The sequence below is a fragment of the Sander lucioperca genome, chromosome 15 (assembly GCF_008315115.2).
Source record: "Sander lucioperca isolate FBNREF2018 chromosome 15, SLUC_FBN_1.2, whole genome shotgun sequence".
Taxonomy (NCBI): domain Eukaryota; kingdom Metazoa; phylum Chordata; class Actinopteri; order Perciformes; family Percidae; genus Sander; species Sander lucioperca.
The window spans coordinates 3,687,016-3,704,054 of NC_050187.1; the positions used below are offsets into that span (position 1 = coordinate 3,687,016).

Genomic DNA, 17,039 nt, shown 5'->3' on the forward strand with positions numbered 1-17,039 from the left:
ACAGAGGGTTTCGGCCTACATGTAAATTCCACATCCCTTGCTCCAAACTCCTAAATGAAGAAAAGGAGATAAGAAGGCCACAAAATGGCTGAATGACCACGAAGGAGTGGCCAAAATGGTCAAAACTCTAAGAACTACAACCTTGTAGAGATCTCTGGATCCCCATTCGCTTAACGGCCCCTAAACACAGCATGCGGTCGGGGCCAATAAAACATTCGGACCCACCTTTTTTCATCGTCTTCCATTGCAACCCCGTTGCTGCAGGGAGCGCGCAAGCTCTTGTGCAAAAATACTTCCACTTCTGGACAAAGTGGATTTATTTCTCGGTGTTCTGAAGAACACTACTGGATCCTGGAAACACACGTCGTGTTTTAACGCTGCCGAGAGAACAACACGTTCTCTAGAAGGAAATCGGACACGGACACCGTTGTTCCTTCAAAGTCGACTCTGGCTTGTTCCCCGCTGTCCCGGCAACCAGCAAGTTTCTCCGTTGCCGCTGATAAGCGACACGGACCCGTTCTGTTTTAGCGTGGAAAGCTATGGACAGACACGGATGGACTGAACACACAGTAAGAAGGCTTAAGGTTTTCTGGGCTGAGGAATAGTGTGTTTTATTAATGAGTAATTTGCTATTGTTGCTATTTGTGTTACCATTAATGTGATCCGATTAATACAGTGCTATGGCTGCACGCTTTGATTATTAATCTGTTTGGCTGTGAATGTACTCTGATCACGGTGCATTGTTGATATGTTGTGTTGAATATTGCAGCTAGCTTGTTAAAACTGTAATTGCTACCTGCTAACTCCCCTTTCACGAAGTTTTAGTTATTGTACTGAGTGAGATAATCAGGTTTTTCAAAGTGTCTTTCCTTTCCTAAGGGGTTTCCTTTCCTCTATCACTAACACACACACACACACACACACACACACACACACACACGCCCAAGTGAACAGCTGGCCAACAGCGAGTCACGTATGTCGAATAGCTACACAGCTAGCACATAGCGAAGTAGTTTAGTGTGTGCCTCTTTGTCAACCACACGTTAGAGCTAACTGACTAGCTTAGTCACGTGGCGTTGCAACGCAGCCCACTACCGCCCTCTTGAGGCTAAATAGCTTTTGTGCAGCTAACACATAGCCTAGCTTCAAAGAGCTAACGGCTAATCTGTGCGTGACGGACCAACCCCGGGTTGCGTCACCCCCCCTCCTCCACACACACACACACACACACACACACACACACACACACACACACACACACACACACACAGTGTCTCACAGAGACATGCTGGTTTGTTTTTGCTTTGTTTTGTTGTAGATTAAAAAAGGTATATTGGTTTTAATTGATCGAAGAATTATTCATCGGCCATTGATGATTTTGAAGTTAATAAATTCTACTATATTTTAAATAGCAGTTGTCTGTGATTTATTTGTGTACTTATTGTAATAGTTGCTGGTTGAACACAGGTCAATGTTCGAAATCACCCTTCCTTTTGTTCCTTTAAAGAATACCAGAGATTAACCAAGTTAAGATCTGTATTTAAAAAGGGAATACCACCTAATGAGACTATTTCACAGTTCGGTTATTGGCCCTTGAAGTTCCAGGGTGGTGCCCCGTTTTGATTGTTTGTTGATTTGATAAAGTTATTAATAACCATATTCATAACTTTATTAATATTGATAAAACATCTTTGATAATTTGCCAATAATTGGATCTGTACACCTACGAATACCCAACACTGTCTTTTCTGTAATGTTATGGTCACCTAATGTAGGAGTGGAACAAAATAACAAATATGGCGGGGGAATCCAAGTCCATTTTGTCATTTACATAGATAGCACAGTAAATAGTAGGGCCAAAAGTAATTTGTGAGTATGTACACAGAAGCACACACAGAAAGTGCTCACACACATTCAGGCGGTAGCTCCTCTAATCCTGGGTCCGTTATCTCTTGTTTTCAGCCAGCGGCGCTGCTGTCACAACAACTAATGGACTTGAAAAGAGTGAAGAATGATGACCACCCGCACAAATGGGCCTGCCAGATACAAGATAGGGTATTAGAGCAGCATTTCAAACAGGGAGATTATTTATTTTCAGTCTGCTGGTGGAAATATGCACATATGCTGCTGTGTTAACCACACGGCTGTCTTGTCTTGTATCGTGGAAAAGGGCAGACTGGATACCGCTGTTTCACTGTTGGTACACAGACACTGCTAGAGGTGTCCTGATTAAATGTGTGCAATGATGCTGATGTAGCGGGGCCTGTCACTTCTTATTTGCTGCTGGGAATGATTGAGGATGTGCCGACGAAGCTGAAGTTTGATAAGGACGATGAGTTCAATTTGAGACTGTAATTTCTCTGCCTTGACACAGAAAAAGGCCCATTGTGGGGGTGATTTCATGTATTAGGGTTAAACGGATCAGTACGTATGCTGATACGTATATCAATAGTTGTATATCATTGGTATCGACTTGATTAGTGCAGGGATTAAAGTGGAAAAAAATCTTTTGACTGAACTTTTTTCTACCTATACAGATAGCACCCCTTTTGTGATCGCGCCCTATTGGTTTTTAATGTATAACAAGATGCAAAGTAAAGGGAGTATTGCGAGTGTTCTCTTTTCTTGATGAACAAAACAATATTTCAGTACCATCCCACGACTAACCATTGCTGTTCTTTTCTACTGCAGCAATCATATTGTAAAAAGGCTTTACCTTACACTCTATTTAATTACTTCAGGCCAAAAGTGTTTAAAGGGAGATTTTTTCAATTCAATTCAACACCAAGTCAAATCTATAAAATCAAGTTTGCAAGACTTCACTGTTTTTATTCAAGGGCTACTAATAATGAAACATGTAACTTTTCAGTGAAAGCTTTTTTATTATTTAAATTCAAACTAAAAAATGTTTTTACAGTAACAATAAATAAAAAACGGTATAACAGAAAAATAAGTGCAGTAACACTTTTTGAAAGGCAAATTTGTCGGCCTTTTGGCACTGAAACCATAGGCATGAAGATTAGCTACACCTGATGCCCGTTTCAGGTCTTTTCCTGCCGCACCAGGATGTGTGTTAAAACTTTTTTTCCCATTGCTTCCATATACAATTTTTTTGCAGCAAACCACTCAAAAGAAAACCCCTGGCATTTTCATTTTTTTACACCACGAGCTGTATGGCTTGCCGTTCTCCCCCGTTTCCAACAGCCAAGCCCATCTCCATTTATTTTTCACTGTTGTATCTATCTCAGACACGTCTGTGCCTTCCGTTAGCAACAACGCATCCATGACGGCTAGTCGCCTTGCCAAATAGACGCACACAAATCATGACGCTAATGGCGCTTTTCCATTACATGGTACCAGCTCGACTCACCTCGACTCTACTCGCCTTTTTTGGTTTTCTATTACGAAAAAAAGTACCTGGTACCTGCTAACAGGTACTTTTTTTAGTACCTCCTCAGTCGAGGTTCCAAGCGAGCTGAGGCGAGCCGAAAAGGTGACGTGAAAGCGACAGACGGCGGTGTCCTGAACAAACCCGCTATTTTTAAACAGTTTAGCCAGCTGTTTTTTTTTTTGCTGCCTCCAGCTTAATTTGAAACAAAATGTGTCTTCTGGCAACACACACCTTCCACGTTCTGTGTGTGTGTCGCGTTAGGTGACAGTAGTTTACTGCGGCGCCGCTTGTTTACAGTTATGCAGAGGCTCCGGCAGAGCTTTCTCCGTATCCTAACTACACACACACATGGCCGGCTCCATTCACACCCAGCGCACAAGTATAAACATCAGGCCACCTTTACATAGGCTACACAGGCTACGGCGAAAGCTCTGCATGGAGCCTCCACAGAGCTGTAAAACAAACTCAAGTGGCCTGATGTTTATACGTGTGCGCTGGTGTGTGCATCGATACGGCATAACGGCCAACCACGCTGAGGCAGTACTAAAATCTGCAATGGAAAACGGACGCACAGTGTGTCGAGTCGAGGCGAGTAGAGTCGAGGCGAGTCAAGCAGGTACCATGTAATGGAAAAACGCCATAATATGCAAGGAAACTGGTTCCGGGTTTTGTGCTATAAATTAATAATATTTTATAGCAAAGTTATAAGTTGACTATTTTAATTGTATGATTATTTATGTCAACATACAGTCATAACCTACTGTCGTTAAAAGTGAAACCAAAATAGGCTATAAGGCTGTCTGTGCGTCACAGCACACGATTGACCCTCTTACACAACGGTTCGCGATAATGACAAATAGTCTATAGCATGATTTCATTATTATTATTATTATTATTATTATTATTATTATTATTTTATGTTAACACGCTCAGTCAAAACCCTCCGTCGCAAATTGTGAAAGATTGTGGACATGTCTTAACAGACGGGATAATAAATTGCATTCGGTACAGTTTATAGTGCATCGCTTTACACATAATGTTAGTTGCATTGATTAAAAACTGTAACAATAATAGGCTACATCGGGTGGCATAGCAGGCTATCTGTTCAAGTCATAGGTGGCATCCAAATGAATGAGCTCCCCTGACAAGAGTTCGCGATAGTAAGAAATTGTATGTATATATATAAACTCATGGCTGAAGCATGTGTTCAGTCAGGTGGAGAGGACGGCAAGGCAAAAACACTGGTGCACACACCAGACGCCAGCCACCACCTTCTGTTAACTGATAGCTAGCGTTTACCTCAGGCTAATTAATTAGCTAGTATGTGGTGATTTTTAGTAGCCAGTCTTCCAAAAGAAAGCACAATGAAATTAACCGATCATTAACTGTTAACCGACAAGCAGGAAACGGAGTCTCAGTTCACCCGTCCGGGAGGCTCTGACACACTTTGCGCACCTAGTGTCTGCGGACAGCTGTAGGCTTGTAGCGGTGTTGATGTTCTGTGCATTGTCGTGAACCAACCTGTCTCACGCCAGGTCGTGAAATAGTCACGTTATTTTGATTTATTGATTCGTGTACAGGTCACAATTTTGACGTGTACATCGTGTACATGATGATGATACATCATTCTCGTGGCTGAAATTTTTCCATTCAAAACAGCGATTTTTGCCGAAAAGCGACTAGTTTGCAGGTATGAATTTCGGACACTGTTAGCGAGGCCACCCAGGCTTGGGAAGACTGCTGTTCATCCCTCCAGTAGAGAGCAGAGACTATGTTAAAGATATTCTTGAGGCTCGTGTTGAATGTGTTTATGTTGGTTTTTCCTCTCATTTGTCGGTGACAACTATGGTGACATAAGTCGTTGTCATGCAAATTTGTGGTTACATTAGTTTGTATACAAAATGCATGGCAACATAGGGAGCTTTAAGATATAGGGTGGCATACAGTATATGGTAGTGAGCAAATCTATATGGTGACAGAGCGTTTTATAAAAATGTATGGTGACATGTAGTTTTAGTGACAACAGCAGTTTATATGCAAGTGTTCAATGACGGGGAGTTTTTACGCCAATGTATGGTGACATGTTTTGTGAAAAACTGAGATTTTATGTAAATGAAGTTGGGGTTGAATGAATGCTTGTGGCCGTCAATAGTCAGAGACTGAGACACAGATAGCAGGCAGAAAGAGGATACTGGTCTGTCTGTGGCCGTCTGAAGTTCTCTGGTAGGTAGGCTTCATACAGCTGTTTGGCCCTGCTGTTGCCCATGTCCACCATACTCTGCAAGTTAAGGACAGGAAAAAAGAAAGAAAAACATGTGAATACATGTGTAGTTAATACTTGCGAGGCAAATGGTAAAATGCCTTAAAGAACATCAAACGCACACAGCAAGAGGGCTGCACAATTATTTACAATTTTATCGAAATCGCAATATGGACTACAGTAGAGCAAAATCCAAATAGCAGGGTGGGTGGGCAATATATGTTAAAGGCAAAATATGTGCCAAACCATTCTGAATTAAAGGGTAATTTCGGGGGGTTTCAACCTGGACCCTGTTTTCCTATGTTTTTGTGTGTAAGTGACTGATGGGAACAACAATCTTTGAAATTGGTCCAGTAAATTGGTCCTGCAACACCACCACCGCTCCGTGGATTGTTATTGGGATGATTATCACAGAAGCCTGGCTGAATACACTCACCGGAGGGCAGCTAGCAGCTAACAGCTACTATCGCGCTACTGTTTTTTTAGGGGGGAATAAACTTCAAGACGTGACATGACCTATCCTCTGGAGCAGGGTACCCCCAGGATCCTCCAACTTAAATTCAAGGCTTTTTAAAACCTTTTTAATACCATTTCAAATTAAATTCAATGCCAACTTCGTACCCATTCCGACAGAAGTATGAGGGGAAAATGTAAAATCTGTATACATTTTTCAACCCTAGAAAATAATGATGTACAAGTAAGCTACTTGAATTAAATAAAACATTTTATTTAAATTCCTCTCCTGGAACCATCACCTTATCGTGGTGGAGAGGTTTGTGTGTCCCTATGAACCTGAGGGCTGTGTTGTCTGGAGCTTTGTGCTCCTGGTAGGGTCTCCCAGGGCAAAGTGGTCTCAGGGGAGGGGCCAGACAAAGAATGGTTCAAAAACCCTATGAAAAAACGAGGTAGAGATGGAGTGACCCTGCCCGGAGGAAGCCCGGGGCCCCCGTCTGGAGCCAGGCCCAGATGGAGGGCCCGTCAGCGAGCGCCTGGTGGCCGGGTTTGCCACGGAGCCCGGCCGGGCACAGCCCGAAATAGCTACGTGGCACCTATCTCTCCAACCCATGGGCCCACCACCTGTGGGAGGAACCGCTGGGGTCGGGTGCGCTGCCACATGGGTGGCAGTGAAGGTCAGGGGCCTCGACGGACCAGACCCGGGCGGCAGACGCTGGCTCTGGGGACGTGGAACGTCACCTCTCTGTGGGGGAAGGAGCCGGAACTTGTGCGGGAGGTGGAGCGCTACCAGTTGGATCTGGTGGGGCTTACCTCTACGCACAGTCTCGGTTCTGGAACCATACTCCTGGATAGGGGTTGGACTCTTTTCTTCTCCGGAGTTGCCCAGGGTGTGAGGCGCCGGGCGGGTGTGGGGATACTCACAAGCCCCCGGCTGAGCGCCGCTACGTTGGAGTTTACCCCGGTGGACGAGAGGGTCGCCTCCCTACGCCTGCGGGTTGTGGGGGGGAAAACTCTGACTGTTGTTTGTGCATATGCACCAAACAAGAGTTCGGAGTATTCGGCCTTCTTGGAGACCTTGAATGGAGTCCTGTATGGGGCTCCAGTAGGGGACTCCATAGTTCTACTGGGGGACTTCAACGCGCACGTGGGAAATGATGGAGACACATGGAGAGGCGTGATTGGGAGGAACGGCCTCCCTGATCTAAACCAGAGTGGTTGTTTGTTGTTGGACTTCTGTGCTAGTCATGGATTGTCTATAACGAACACCATGTTCGAACATAGGGATGCTCATAAGTGTACTTGGTACCAGAGCACCCTAGGCCAAAGGTCAATGATCGATTTTATAATCGTTTCATCTGATCTGAGGCCGTATGTTTTGGACACTCGGGTGAAGAGAGGGGCAGAGCTGTCAACTGATCACCATCTGGTGGTGAGTTGGGTCAGAGGGTGGGGGAAGACTCTGGACAGACCTGGTAAGCCCAAACGGGTAGTGCGGGTAAATTGGGAACGTCTGGAGGAGGCCCCTGTCCGACAGACTTTCAACTCACACCTCCGGCTGAGCTTTTCGTGCATCCCTGTGGAGGCTGGGTGCATTGAACCCGAGTGGACAATGTTCAAAGTTTCCATTGCTGAAGCTGCGGCGGGGAGCTGTGGTCTTAGGGTCTTAGGTGCCTCAAGGGGCGGTAACCCACGAACACCGTGGTGGACACCGGTGGTCAGGGAAGCCGTCCGACTGAAGAAGGAGTCTTTCCGGGATATGTTATCCCAGAGGACTCCGGAGGCAGTTGCAAGGTACCGAAGGGCCCGAAGGGCTGCAGCCTCTGCCGTGAAAGAGGCAAAGCAGCGGGTGTGGGAGAAGTTCGGAGAAGACATGGAGAAGGACTTTCGGTCGGCACCAAGGTGCTTCTGGAAAACCGTTCGCCACCTCAGGAGGGGGAAGCGGGGAACCATCCAAGCTGTGTACAGTAAGGATGGGACGCTGCTGACCTCAACTGAGGAGGTAATAGGGCGGTGGAAGGAGCACTTTGAGGAACTCCTAAATCCGACTAATACGCCCTCTATGGTAGAGGCAGAGCTGGAGGATGATGGGGGATTGTCGTCAATTTCCCTGGTGGAAGTTGCTGAGGTAGTTAAACAACTCCACAGTGGCAAAGCCCCAGGGATTGATGAGATCCGTCCAGAAATGCTTAAAGCTCTGGGTGTGGAGGGGTTGTCTTGGTTGACACGCCTCTTCAACATTGCGTGGAAGTCGGGGACGTTGCCTAAGGAGTGGCAGACCGGGGTGGTGGTTCCCCTTTTCAAAAAGGGGGACCAGAGGGTGTGTGCCAATTACAGGGGTATCACACTTCTCAGCCTCCCCGGTAAAGTCTACTCCAAGGTGCTGGAAAGGAGGGTTCGGTCGATAGTCGAACCTCAGGTTGAAGAGGAACAATGCGGATTCCGTCCTGGTCGTGGAACAACGGACCAGATCTTTACTCTCGCAAGGATCCTGGAGGGAGCCTGGGAGTATGCCCAACCAGTCTACATGTGCTTTGTGGATCTGGAGAAGGCGTATGACCGGGTCCCCCGGGAGATACTGTGGGAGGTGCTGCGGGAGTATGGGGTGAGGGGGTCCCTTCTCAGGGCCATCCAATCTCTGTACGACCAAAGCGAGAGCTGTGTCCGGGTTCTCGGCAGTAAGTCGGACTCGTTTCAGGTGAGAGTTGGCCTCCGCCAGGGCTGCGCTTTGTCACCAATCCTGTTTGTAGTATTTATGGACAGGATATCGAGGCGTAGTCGGGGTGGAGAGGGGTTGCAGTTTGGTGAGCTGGGGATCTCATCGCTGCTTTTTGCGGATGATGTGGTCCTGATGGCATCGTCGGCCTGTGACCTTCAGCACTCACTGGATCGGTTCGCAGCCGAGTGTGAAGCGGCTGGGATGAGGATCAGCACCTCTAAATCTGAGGCCATGGTTCTCAGCAGGAAACCGATGGAGTGCCTTCTCCAGGTAGGGAATGAGTCTTTACCCCAAGTGAAGGAGTTCAAGTACCTTGGAGTCTTGTTCGCGAGTGAGGGAACAATGGAGCGGGAGATTGGTCGGAGAATCGGCGCAGCGGGTGCGGTATTACACTCAATTTATCGCACCGTTGTGACGAAAAGAGAGCTGAGCCAGAAGGCAAAGCTCTCAATCTACCGGTCAGTTTTCGTTCCTACCCTCACCTATGGTCATGAAGGCTGGGTCATGACCGAAAGAACGAGATCCAGGGTACAAGCGGCCGAAATGGGTTTCGTCAGGAGGGTGGCTGGCGTCTCCCTTAGAGATAGGGTGAGAAGCTCAGTCATCCGTGAGGAGCTCGGAGTAGAGCCGCTGCTCCTTCGCATCGAAAGGAGCCAGTTGAGGTGGTTCGGGCATCTGGTAAGGATGCCCCCAGGGCGCCTCCCTAGGGAGATGTTCCAGGCACGTCTAGCTGGGAGGAGGCCTCGGGGAAGACCCAGGACTAGGTGGAGGGATTATATCTCCAACCTGGCCTGGGAACGCCTCGGGATCCCCCAGTCGGAGCTGGTTAATGTGGCTCGGGAAAGGGAAGTTTGGGGCTGCTACCCCCGCGACCCGTTACCGGATAAGCGGAAGAAGATGGATGGATGGATTTTATTTAAATTATTTATTACAATTTATTGGAATATAATATAATCCAATAAAAAAAGATATATTACACTGCATAATGAGCACTTTTACTTTTGGTACTTTAAGTATATTTTGATAATACTTTTGTACTTTAACTTAAGGGAGATGTTGAATGCAGGACTTGTAACTGACAAGTAATTTGTAACTCTACAACACTGTTTTTTTCTACTTTTACTACAATACATGATCTGAGTAAGTCTTCCACCTCTGTAAATCACCAATAACAGTCGTGCATGAATACCTGCAGCAGTGTTTAACACTGAAAACACACAGCTCAGTTCAGCGTTTACTTGCAGCTCTGCTACAGTAACAGATAACCATTAACCTTACCTGCCGGTCACATCGTCTCTAAACAGTCCGCTCACACTGAAGTCCTGCACGGATCAACAGATGTTAGAGTCCGACGGCTGCTCGCTCTGTTTGTTATAAGACGCACACCGAGCAGATTAATGCGCTCACAGATCCAATCTTTGCAGTTGTTACTGCTCGGTGTTTGGCTAGCTAATAAGCCGTTAGCCTGTTAGCTTGAGCTTTGTCTGAAGGCGGCGAGCAGCCAGCCAGCTCCGAAAACACCGACACATTCCGCTCACATTCTCTGGAGGACATAGCAACACCACCGCCGCTCCATGGATTGTTATTGGGATGATTATCCCAGAAGCCTGGCTGAATACACTCACCGGAGAGCAGCTAGCAGCTAACAGCTACTACCGCACTACTGTTTTTTTTAGGGGGGAATAAACTTCAAGACGTGACATGACCTGTCCTCTGGAGGACATAGTCACACCACCGCCGCTCCGTGGATTGTTATTGGGATGATTATCACAGAAGCCTGTCTGAATACACTCACCGGACGGCAGCTAGCAGCTAGCAGCTAACAGCTAACGGCTATCAGCTAGCAGGGCAAGCTAGCTACCGGCAGGATCGAGACAGGGACCAGGGTAGGTGAATTTAAACAATGTCTGAGTTGAAAACGCATCTTGTTGACACGTAAGGGCCCTGTTCATGTGGCACAGACATATTAATTGCATTTTGTGTCTGTTAAGAGGCACAAAGGCACTCTAAAACTTGCCCCGACAACTGCCATTTTAGCTCAGGGGACGCTTTTCCTTTTTCGGGGACGCGTTACCTGCACTGATTCGGGTTAGGGTTTTTTCTCAAGATTAATGTAAAAATTGGCCGGAATTCTCCTTTAAGTATTGTATTGTGGTGTCCCAGCCTACAAATCATATCCTACAGAGAAAAAAAAATTAAAAAAAATCACACTATAATCATTTAAATGTTTTAAATTTTTCAATGGGAATAATGATACAAAAAATTATCATTCAATCAGCCAATATCATTATCGTGAATCATATCGCAATTGCAATATCAGTCAAAATAATCACAATTTGATATTATTAATGAATGAAAGGGGGTCCTTTCATTCATTAATTTGCATTCAACTCAATGTGCCCGCTGACTGCTTTCCAATCGCGCTCGCTCGCTCACACACACACACACACACACACACACACACAGTGAAAGACACACTGGCCGTATGTGTCGCAGCTAAATTAAGAGGAGGGTGATAAATGGGGTGATGATAGGAGAAGTGGAGGAGCTAGAGTCGGAATAATCAGCCATCCAGAATTAATTAGTCATTGAAAACAGTGATTAACATTCAAGTGAGACCCTTTCGACTCACACTCAGCTGATGTATAGGCACTGCCTTGAAGAAACACACACACCTTTAAGGTTGTACTGGCATGCTCATGTGAGTTTCTCACACACACACACACACACACACACACAAGTTCTCCTGGGGCTCGTTTCAGAAAGCAGGTTTAGTTAGTTTGGTAACCATGAGATGAGGGCAACTCTGGGTTTTCTGTTTCAGAAAGAGAGGTAACTTAACCTCAGAGTCAGTTACTATGGTAACTGAGCCTGTGAACCTAACCTGGTCGGGAGCAGGTTTTCTTCAATAAACCTAGTCTCCTCCCTCTGACACAGCGCTCTTTCATTTCCTTAATTCATTCAGTCTGTATCAGGCGCATTTTAGCGCAGTTTGTTGTCTGCATGAATGAATAAACAGTGTTGGTTTATTAACCATGTTAGGCAGACTATAAAACGTTTTTTCTCAAAACGTGGCATTTCCTTTTGTCGACGATCCCGTTGATGAAGAAGCTGTATTACTTCGCAGAGAGTTAAACATACGTCGGGAGATGATATTGAGGCCCGACTATAGATGCATTTTCATTTCCAGCTAACGACCTATTTGAGCGGTATCATTTTTCTTCCCAGTAAATCAGATATGTAGCTAGATACCTTATCCGTCCTCATATCACTAACGTCACCCATCGTGGACATGGTCTACACCCCAGCACATTCTTTGTGGTGCATTACGTTTTTTTGCAAATGGCAGTTTTCTTTACAACATCGGTGATGCGGAGCATATTAGTAAAGCCACTGCATAGCAAAGCACCGTCAGAAGAATGTGACTCGCTCTGAAATGTTTTTTAAACATTTTTTGTAGTGTTCCCTGGACACAAACTAGTGAGTGCCATTAAAAAGAAATAAATGATTATAAATTATAATTCTGTTAATGACATGGTGCTGCAACCTCAGAATGGGATTAGTAGTAGTTTACTTTCTCGCCCACAGGATTGCACCTAAATGAAATTATAGGTGTAATTAGAGGTCGACCGATTAATCGGCCGATTTTTGGCTCTTTTTTTTTTAACAATCGGCATCGGCCAATATCAAGCCGATTAATAAGCAGGCGCATCTGCGGGCAGCCTAGTGTTAAAAACATGAATAGGCGACATTTTTTACAGTGCGCCCAGACCAGCTGCCTCCAGCCCCTCCCCTCGTGAATTCTTGCGCAGTGTGTCTCGCACAGTCTCTTCAGGTTCAGACGCTACTGTTAGTAGTAGCATGTTGCTGGTGTTCTTGCCTTGGGATTAACTGTACTAATAAAACCGTACAAAACACCGCGGCCACACCGCTGTGGAAGCTCCCCGAATGTCATTTATCAGAGTCTGGTTGTTACCCCTGTCCGTGGCAGTCTCATCCACTCCTATAACGGAGCTAACTGGAGCTAACCGCTAACGGAGCTAACCGCTAACGGAGCTAATCGTTGCTAACAGAGTCTTCAGTCCTCCGTGCCTGTATCCATTAACTGCATCTATGGACTCGAGCACGAATAAAACCCTTAATTTTATTAAATTGGCTGGATGAGTTTTAAATTACAACTAAGAGTTGTTTGAATGACAGAAATCTGGAAATCAACAGGACATGTAGGCTAACAGTAGGATCCCCAAAACACAGATAAAACACTTCAACAAATGAACAATGATCTAACAAACAAGGTGAACAAGAATTGACTTTAGATAGCCCTAGTCTTATTCAACAGGAGTTAGGAGGAAATAGTGTTGAAATTAATTAATCACTTTCTGTGAAGCAGATTTGTATTCTCAGAAGTTTAATAGGCCTAAATGCTGTTAAGTGCACTAAACTTTATTTTTTCATTGAAAGGTTTATTTGACAAAGTTTATTTTCTTCTTACCTGTTTCGTTTATTTAATATATTTTTCATACATTATACAATATAGGCTACAGTATGTTTTTACATTATACATTTTTAATTGAAGTATACAGTGTAGATTGGTGAAGTGTTCAATAAATGTTTTTGTTGAGAAATTCTGTGTGTTACATTTTATCTTTCAAATAGAGGTTTAAAAACAAGCACATATCAGCCAAATATCGGCCAAAATAAATCGGCAGCATTAATCGACCATCGGCTGACCCTGATTTCTAAAGATCGGCATCGGCATCGGCCAGAGAAAAACCATATCGGTCGACCTCTAGATGTAATACCATTCCAGTTTTCACCAGTAATATTAAAGGTTATCTGTGATTTAAATATGAAATTAATACACTATGTTATAGCTTACGCATTGACTCTAGCAGCAATTTTCTCCCCCACCAATTCTCGCTATTTTGCAGCAGCCACTGTGTTTCTTAACGAAATACATGTTCAAACTCGCTGTATGTGCACGAGTATTTCCGCCGACCAGTTTGTTTGTGGTTGTTACCATGGTGAATCATAGTATCATGGCTCCATTGATGCTGCCTTTTTATAGTGGTGGTGCACGCACTTAACTCTGAGTGAACCTACTCTGAGTTGATTGAACCAACTCAAATCAGCTGTTCTGGAACCGAAAACTCAGTTTCCCATCTCAGGGTAAATCAACTCAGAGTTCAGGGTTAGACTCAGAGTTTGTTAAACCTCCTTCCTGAAACGGGCCCCTGATTTATTGTGTGTAATTGAATCAATGAGACATGCTTAGACTGATTACAGTTCTCTATATTCCTTGTGCATGGCTGTGTGTTTACATTTGTGTTGCTGAGCATGAATGCATGTCTATAATCTAGTATGTGAATGCGCTGCTCGGTTTTTACTCCCACGTTAGTCATACTACAAATCATACTATAGATTTGGGTTTTTTTGCCTGTATGTCCAAAGTTTTTTTTTGTCACTCCCAATGATTTATTTAATGTATTTCTATTTGGGATGAAAATACAGTATATTTTGGTTTTGCCACTAGGGTTCCGTCATGCTTTGGGTCACGTAAAAGATGATGATGTAAATCTGCACCATAAAAGGATAAAAGAACAGATTTAGCTAACGCTAATTAGCTGACATTAGGTCGGAGAGACACTGGAGTGATGTCGTGCATCGTAACATAGAGCCAACTAATCGATGATTACATTTATTGGCAACATTTTTGTAAGCAATTTTAAGTGATTTAATCGCTTAGTTGTTGCAGACCTGCTTTTGATACTGAGAAAAACAAATTGGATAATTATAGGGCAAACTCTAGGGTGAACATACAGAGATAATGTACTATACTGATACGAAAAAGAGTTTTACTGATTCCAGCAGAATGTGAACAACTTCTGTGGGTTTCAATTTCCTTTGAATCTGAGAGGAAAGGAAGCGATTTCTGACACAAAGTGGGTCATTTCGGTTCAAAGGGTTTAAAGGAAAACCGTACAACAGAAATTACATTGTGCTACTCTGGTGATTTTGAAAGGCCAACATGCACAGTGCAAACAGTAATTATTTGACCATTTGTTGGCCCTTTTCACCAACTGTTCTCACTGTTTCTGCCACATGGCTGGTTGACTATTCCAACTTCAAAATGTAAATAATGTAAATAACGTTTGAAATCATCATAGTGAGAACATCTGATTTTTGATAGGGGGGCTACAGGCCTGGACTAGAACAGATCAACTCCAAATTGATCTGATCATTATCATAGTATCATATGAATCGCAGTTATAATCAGTGTAAAAGTTAAGGACCCTATTGGACCCTTTATGTAGAGACCTTCAGAAATGCAAACTGAGCAACAGTATTGAGAAGCCGCAAGAAACTAAGGTCCTTCCACACAGAGTCAAACATTTTCGTCCCCACATTTTCGCAAATAAAGTCCCCAAATAAAATAAATACTACCTCATGTTGTGTCAATCACGTTTACACACTCCCTCCAAAACTTTCATAACTTTCGTCATAATTTTTTTTTGGATTGGGTTCAGTTTCTGTGTTATGTTTCGCATCTGTAGCAAGCATTTTGAAGTGTTTTGACACTTCAGAGACACCTTACGGGCAAAGCCAAGAATGGCGTCCAACAAGTTGATCCACTTTGTCTTCGGTGGTCATCTTTTTTAATATGTGGCTCCAGTATCGCAAGCAATGCATCAAAGCACTGACATGCTAAAGTCAACTCTGAATGGATGGGGATAATCTCGCAGGTCCTTGATAACGATATGGAACCCTCCTTGCTCTCTGTGCAAGTTCACGATTGGATGGACCCAAAATTTCCTATTTCCTTTTCTCTTTTTAACCCTTGTGTAGTACTTGGGTCAAATTTGACCCATATTCAAAGTTTTTTTTATATCAGAAATATGGGTTTCTTACAACTAAATTGCCCCAAAATAACTAGGATGCAGATGCAAAGGTTGTTTTATTTAATTCCACAGCATTTCAAAAATAATTTTTTAAAAGGTTTCAAAACAGCATCCTGACCAAACTTTGACATAAACCAGTCTATGATTCACTCAACATCCTCTGATCTTAACTATTCTGTTAGTCAAAATAATTCATAATTTCTGCTTTTTTTCAAACTCATCAAAAAATTTGATATAATGTCATTTAAATTAGGTTTATTCATCATGAATAAAAAAAGCGTTGAAAAGAGGAACAAAAACGTTTTAAAGCAGCCATATTATGCTCATGTTCAGGTTCATAATTGTATTTTAAGGTTGTACCAGAATAGTTACATTACATGGTTTAATTTTCAAAAAACACCATATTTTTGTTGTACTGCACCGCTCTCTCTCACTTCTGCAGCTCCTCTTTTCACCTGGTCTCTGTTTTAGCTACAGAGTGAGACCTCTTTTCTTCTTCTTCTTCTGTACTATCTTTGATTGCACTGCACATGCGCAGTAGCTCAGAGGTAGATCATGTCAGCTAGCTAGCTCCATAGACAGTAAAAGAAAGGCTGTTTCTACAACTTCGGTCAGTTACAAGGCAGGATTAGCTGGGAGACTTCTAAATGAGGGCGCACATGTAAGTAGTTCTTTTGTAGATTATGGTGAACTTGTGTGTGTTGTAGCAGTGCTTTGCTATTGAGAACGAGGTAGCATGCTAGCGTTAGCATGCTAACGCTACGAGCTAATGGTTGCGGTTAGCATGCTCGTTTCGGCTTGTGACGTCACAAGCCGATTTTGAACAGCTCACCCAGAGACTGAAGGCAGGACACATTCAGAAACCGTATCTCAGTCTAAACAGCATGGATGGATTTTTTTCAAAGTTTGTATGTGTGTGGAAGCACCAGAGACACAACATAACACCCCAAATCCCAGAAAAAGTGATTTTTTCATAATATGGGCACTTTAAAAAAGCGACAAAAATGTCGGGAAAAATTCTATAAAAAGAAAATGAGGGTTAAGAAAAAAAAAGAGAACAACAAAACAAACCAGAGATGCACTCACTTTTAACAGTCAAACATTTTTTATTTTTTTTTTAATCCTATACACTTTCACTGGTAAATTGAATGCAGTATAGAGGTGGATGAATAACGTCTTTGTCATGTATCATGCATCATGTTTTGTTTTGCTTGTTTGTTTTGTCAATGTCACTATTATGTGTACCTTTTTAATGTATAGTGAATGAACGCTGTATGACTGCTGGTTGTCTCTGTTAGACTTATGTTACCTGCCTAG

The 17,039-nt window shown here is 43.7% G+C and overlaps 1 protein-coding gene across 1 annotated transcript in view; it reads right to left on the reverse strand.

Moving 5' to 3' along the window:
- The window catches only part of smap1 (small ArfGAP 1), a 235,402-nt gene that overhangs the window by 217,001 nt on the left and 1,362 nt on the right, over positions 1-17,039 (reverse strand). The window contains exon 3 of the mRNA XM_035992468.1: positions 5,584-5,669. Coding sequence (XP_035848361.1) covers positions 5,584-5,669 — 86 coding nt within the window. The remainder of the gene's footprint in view (positions 1-5,583; positions 5,670-17,039) is intronic.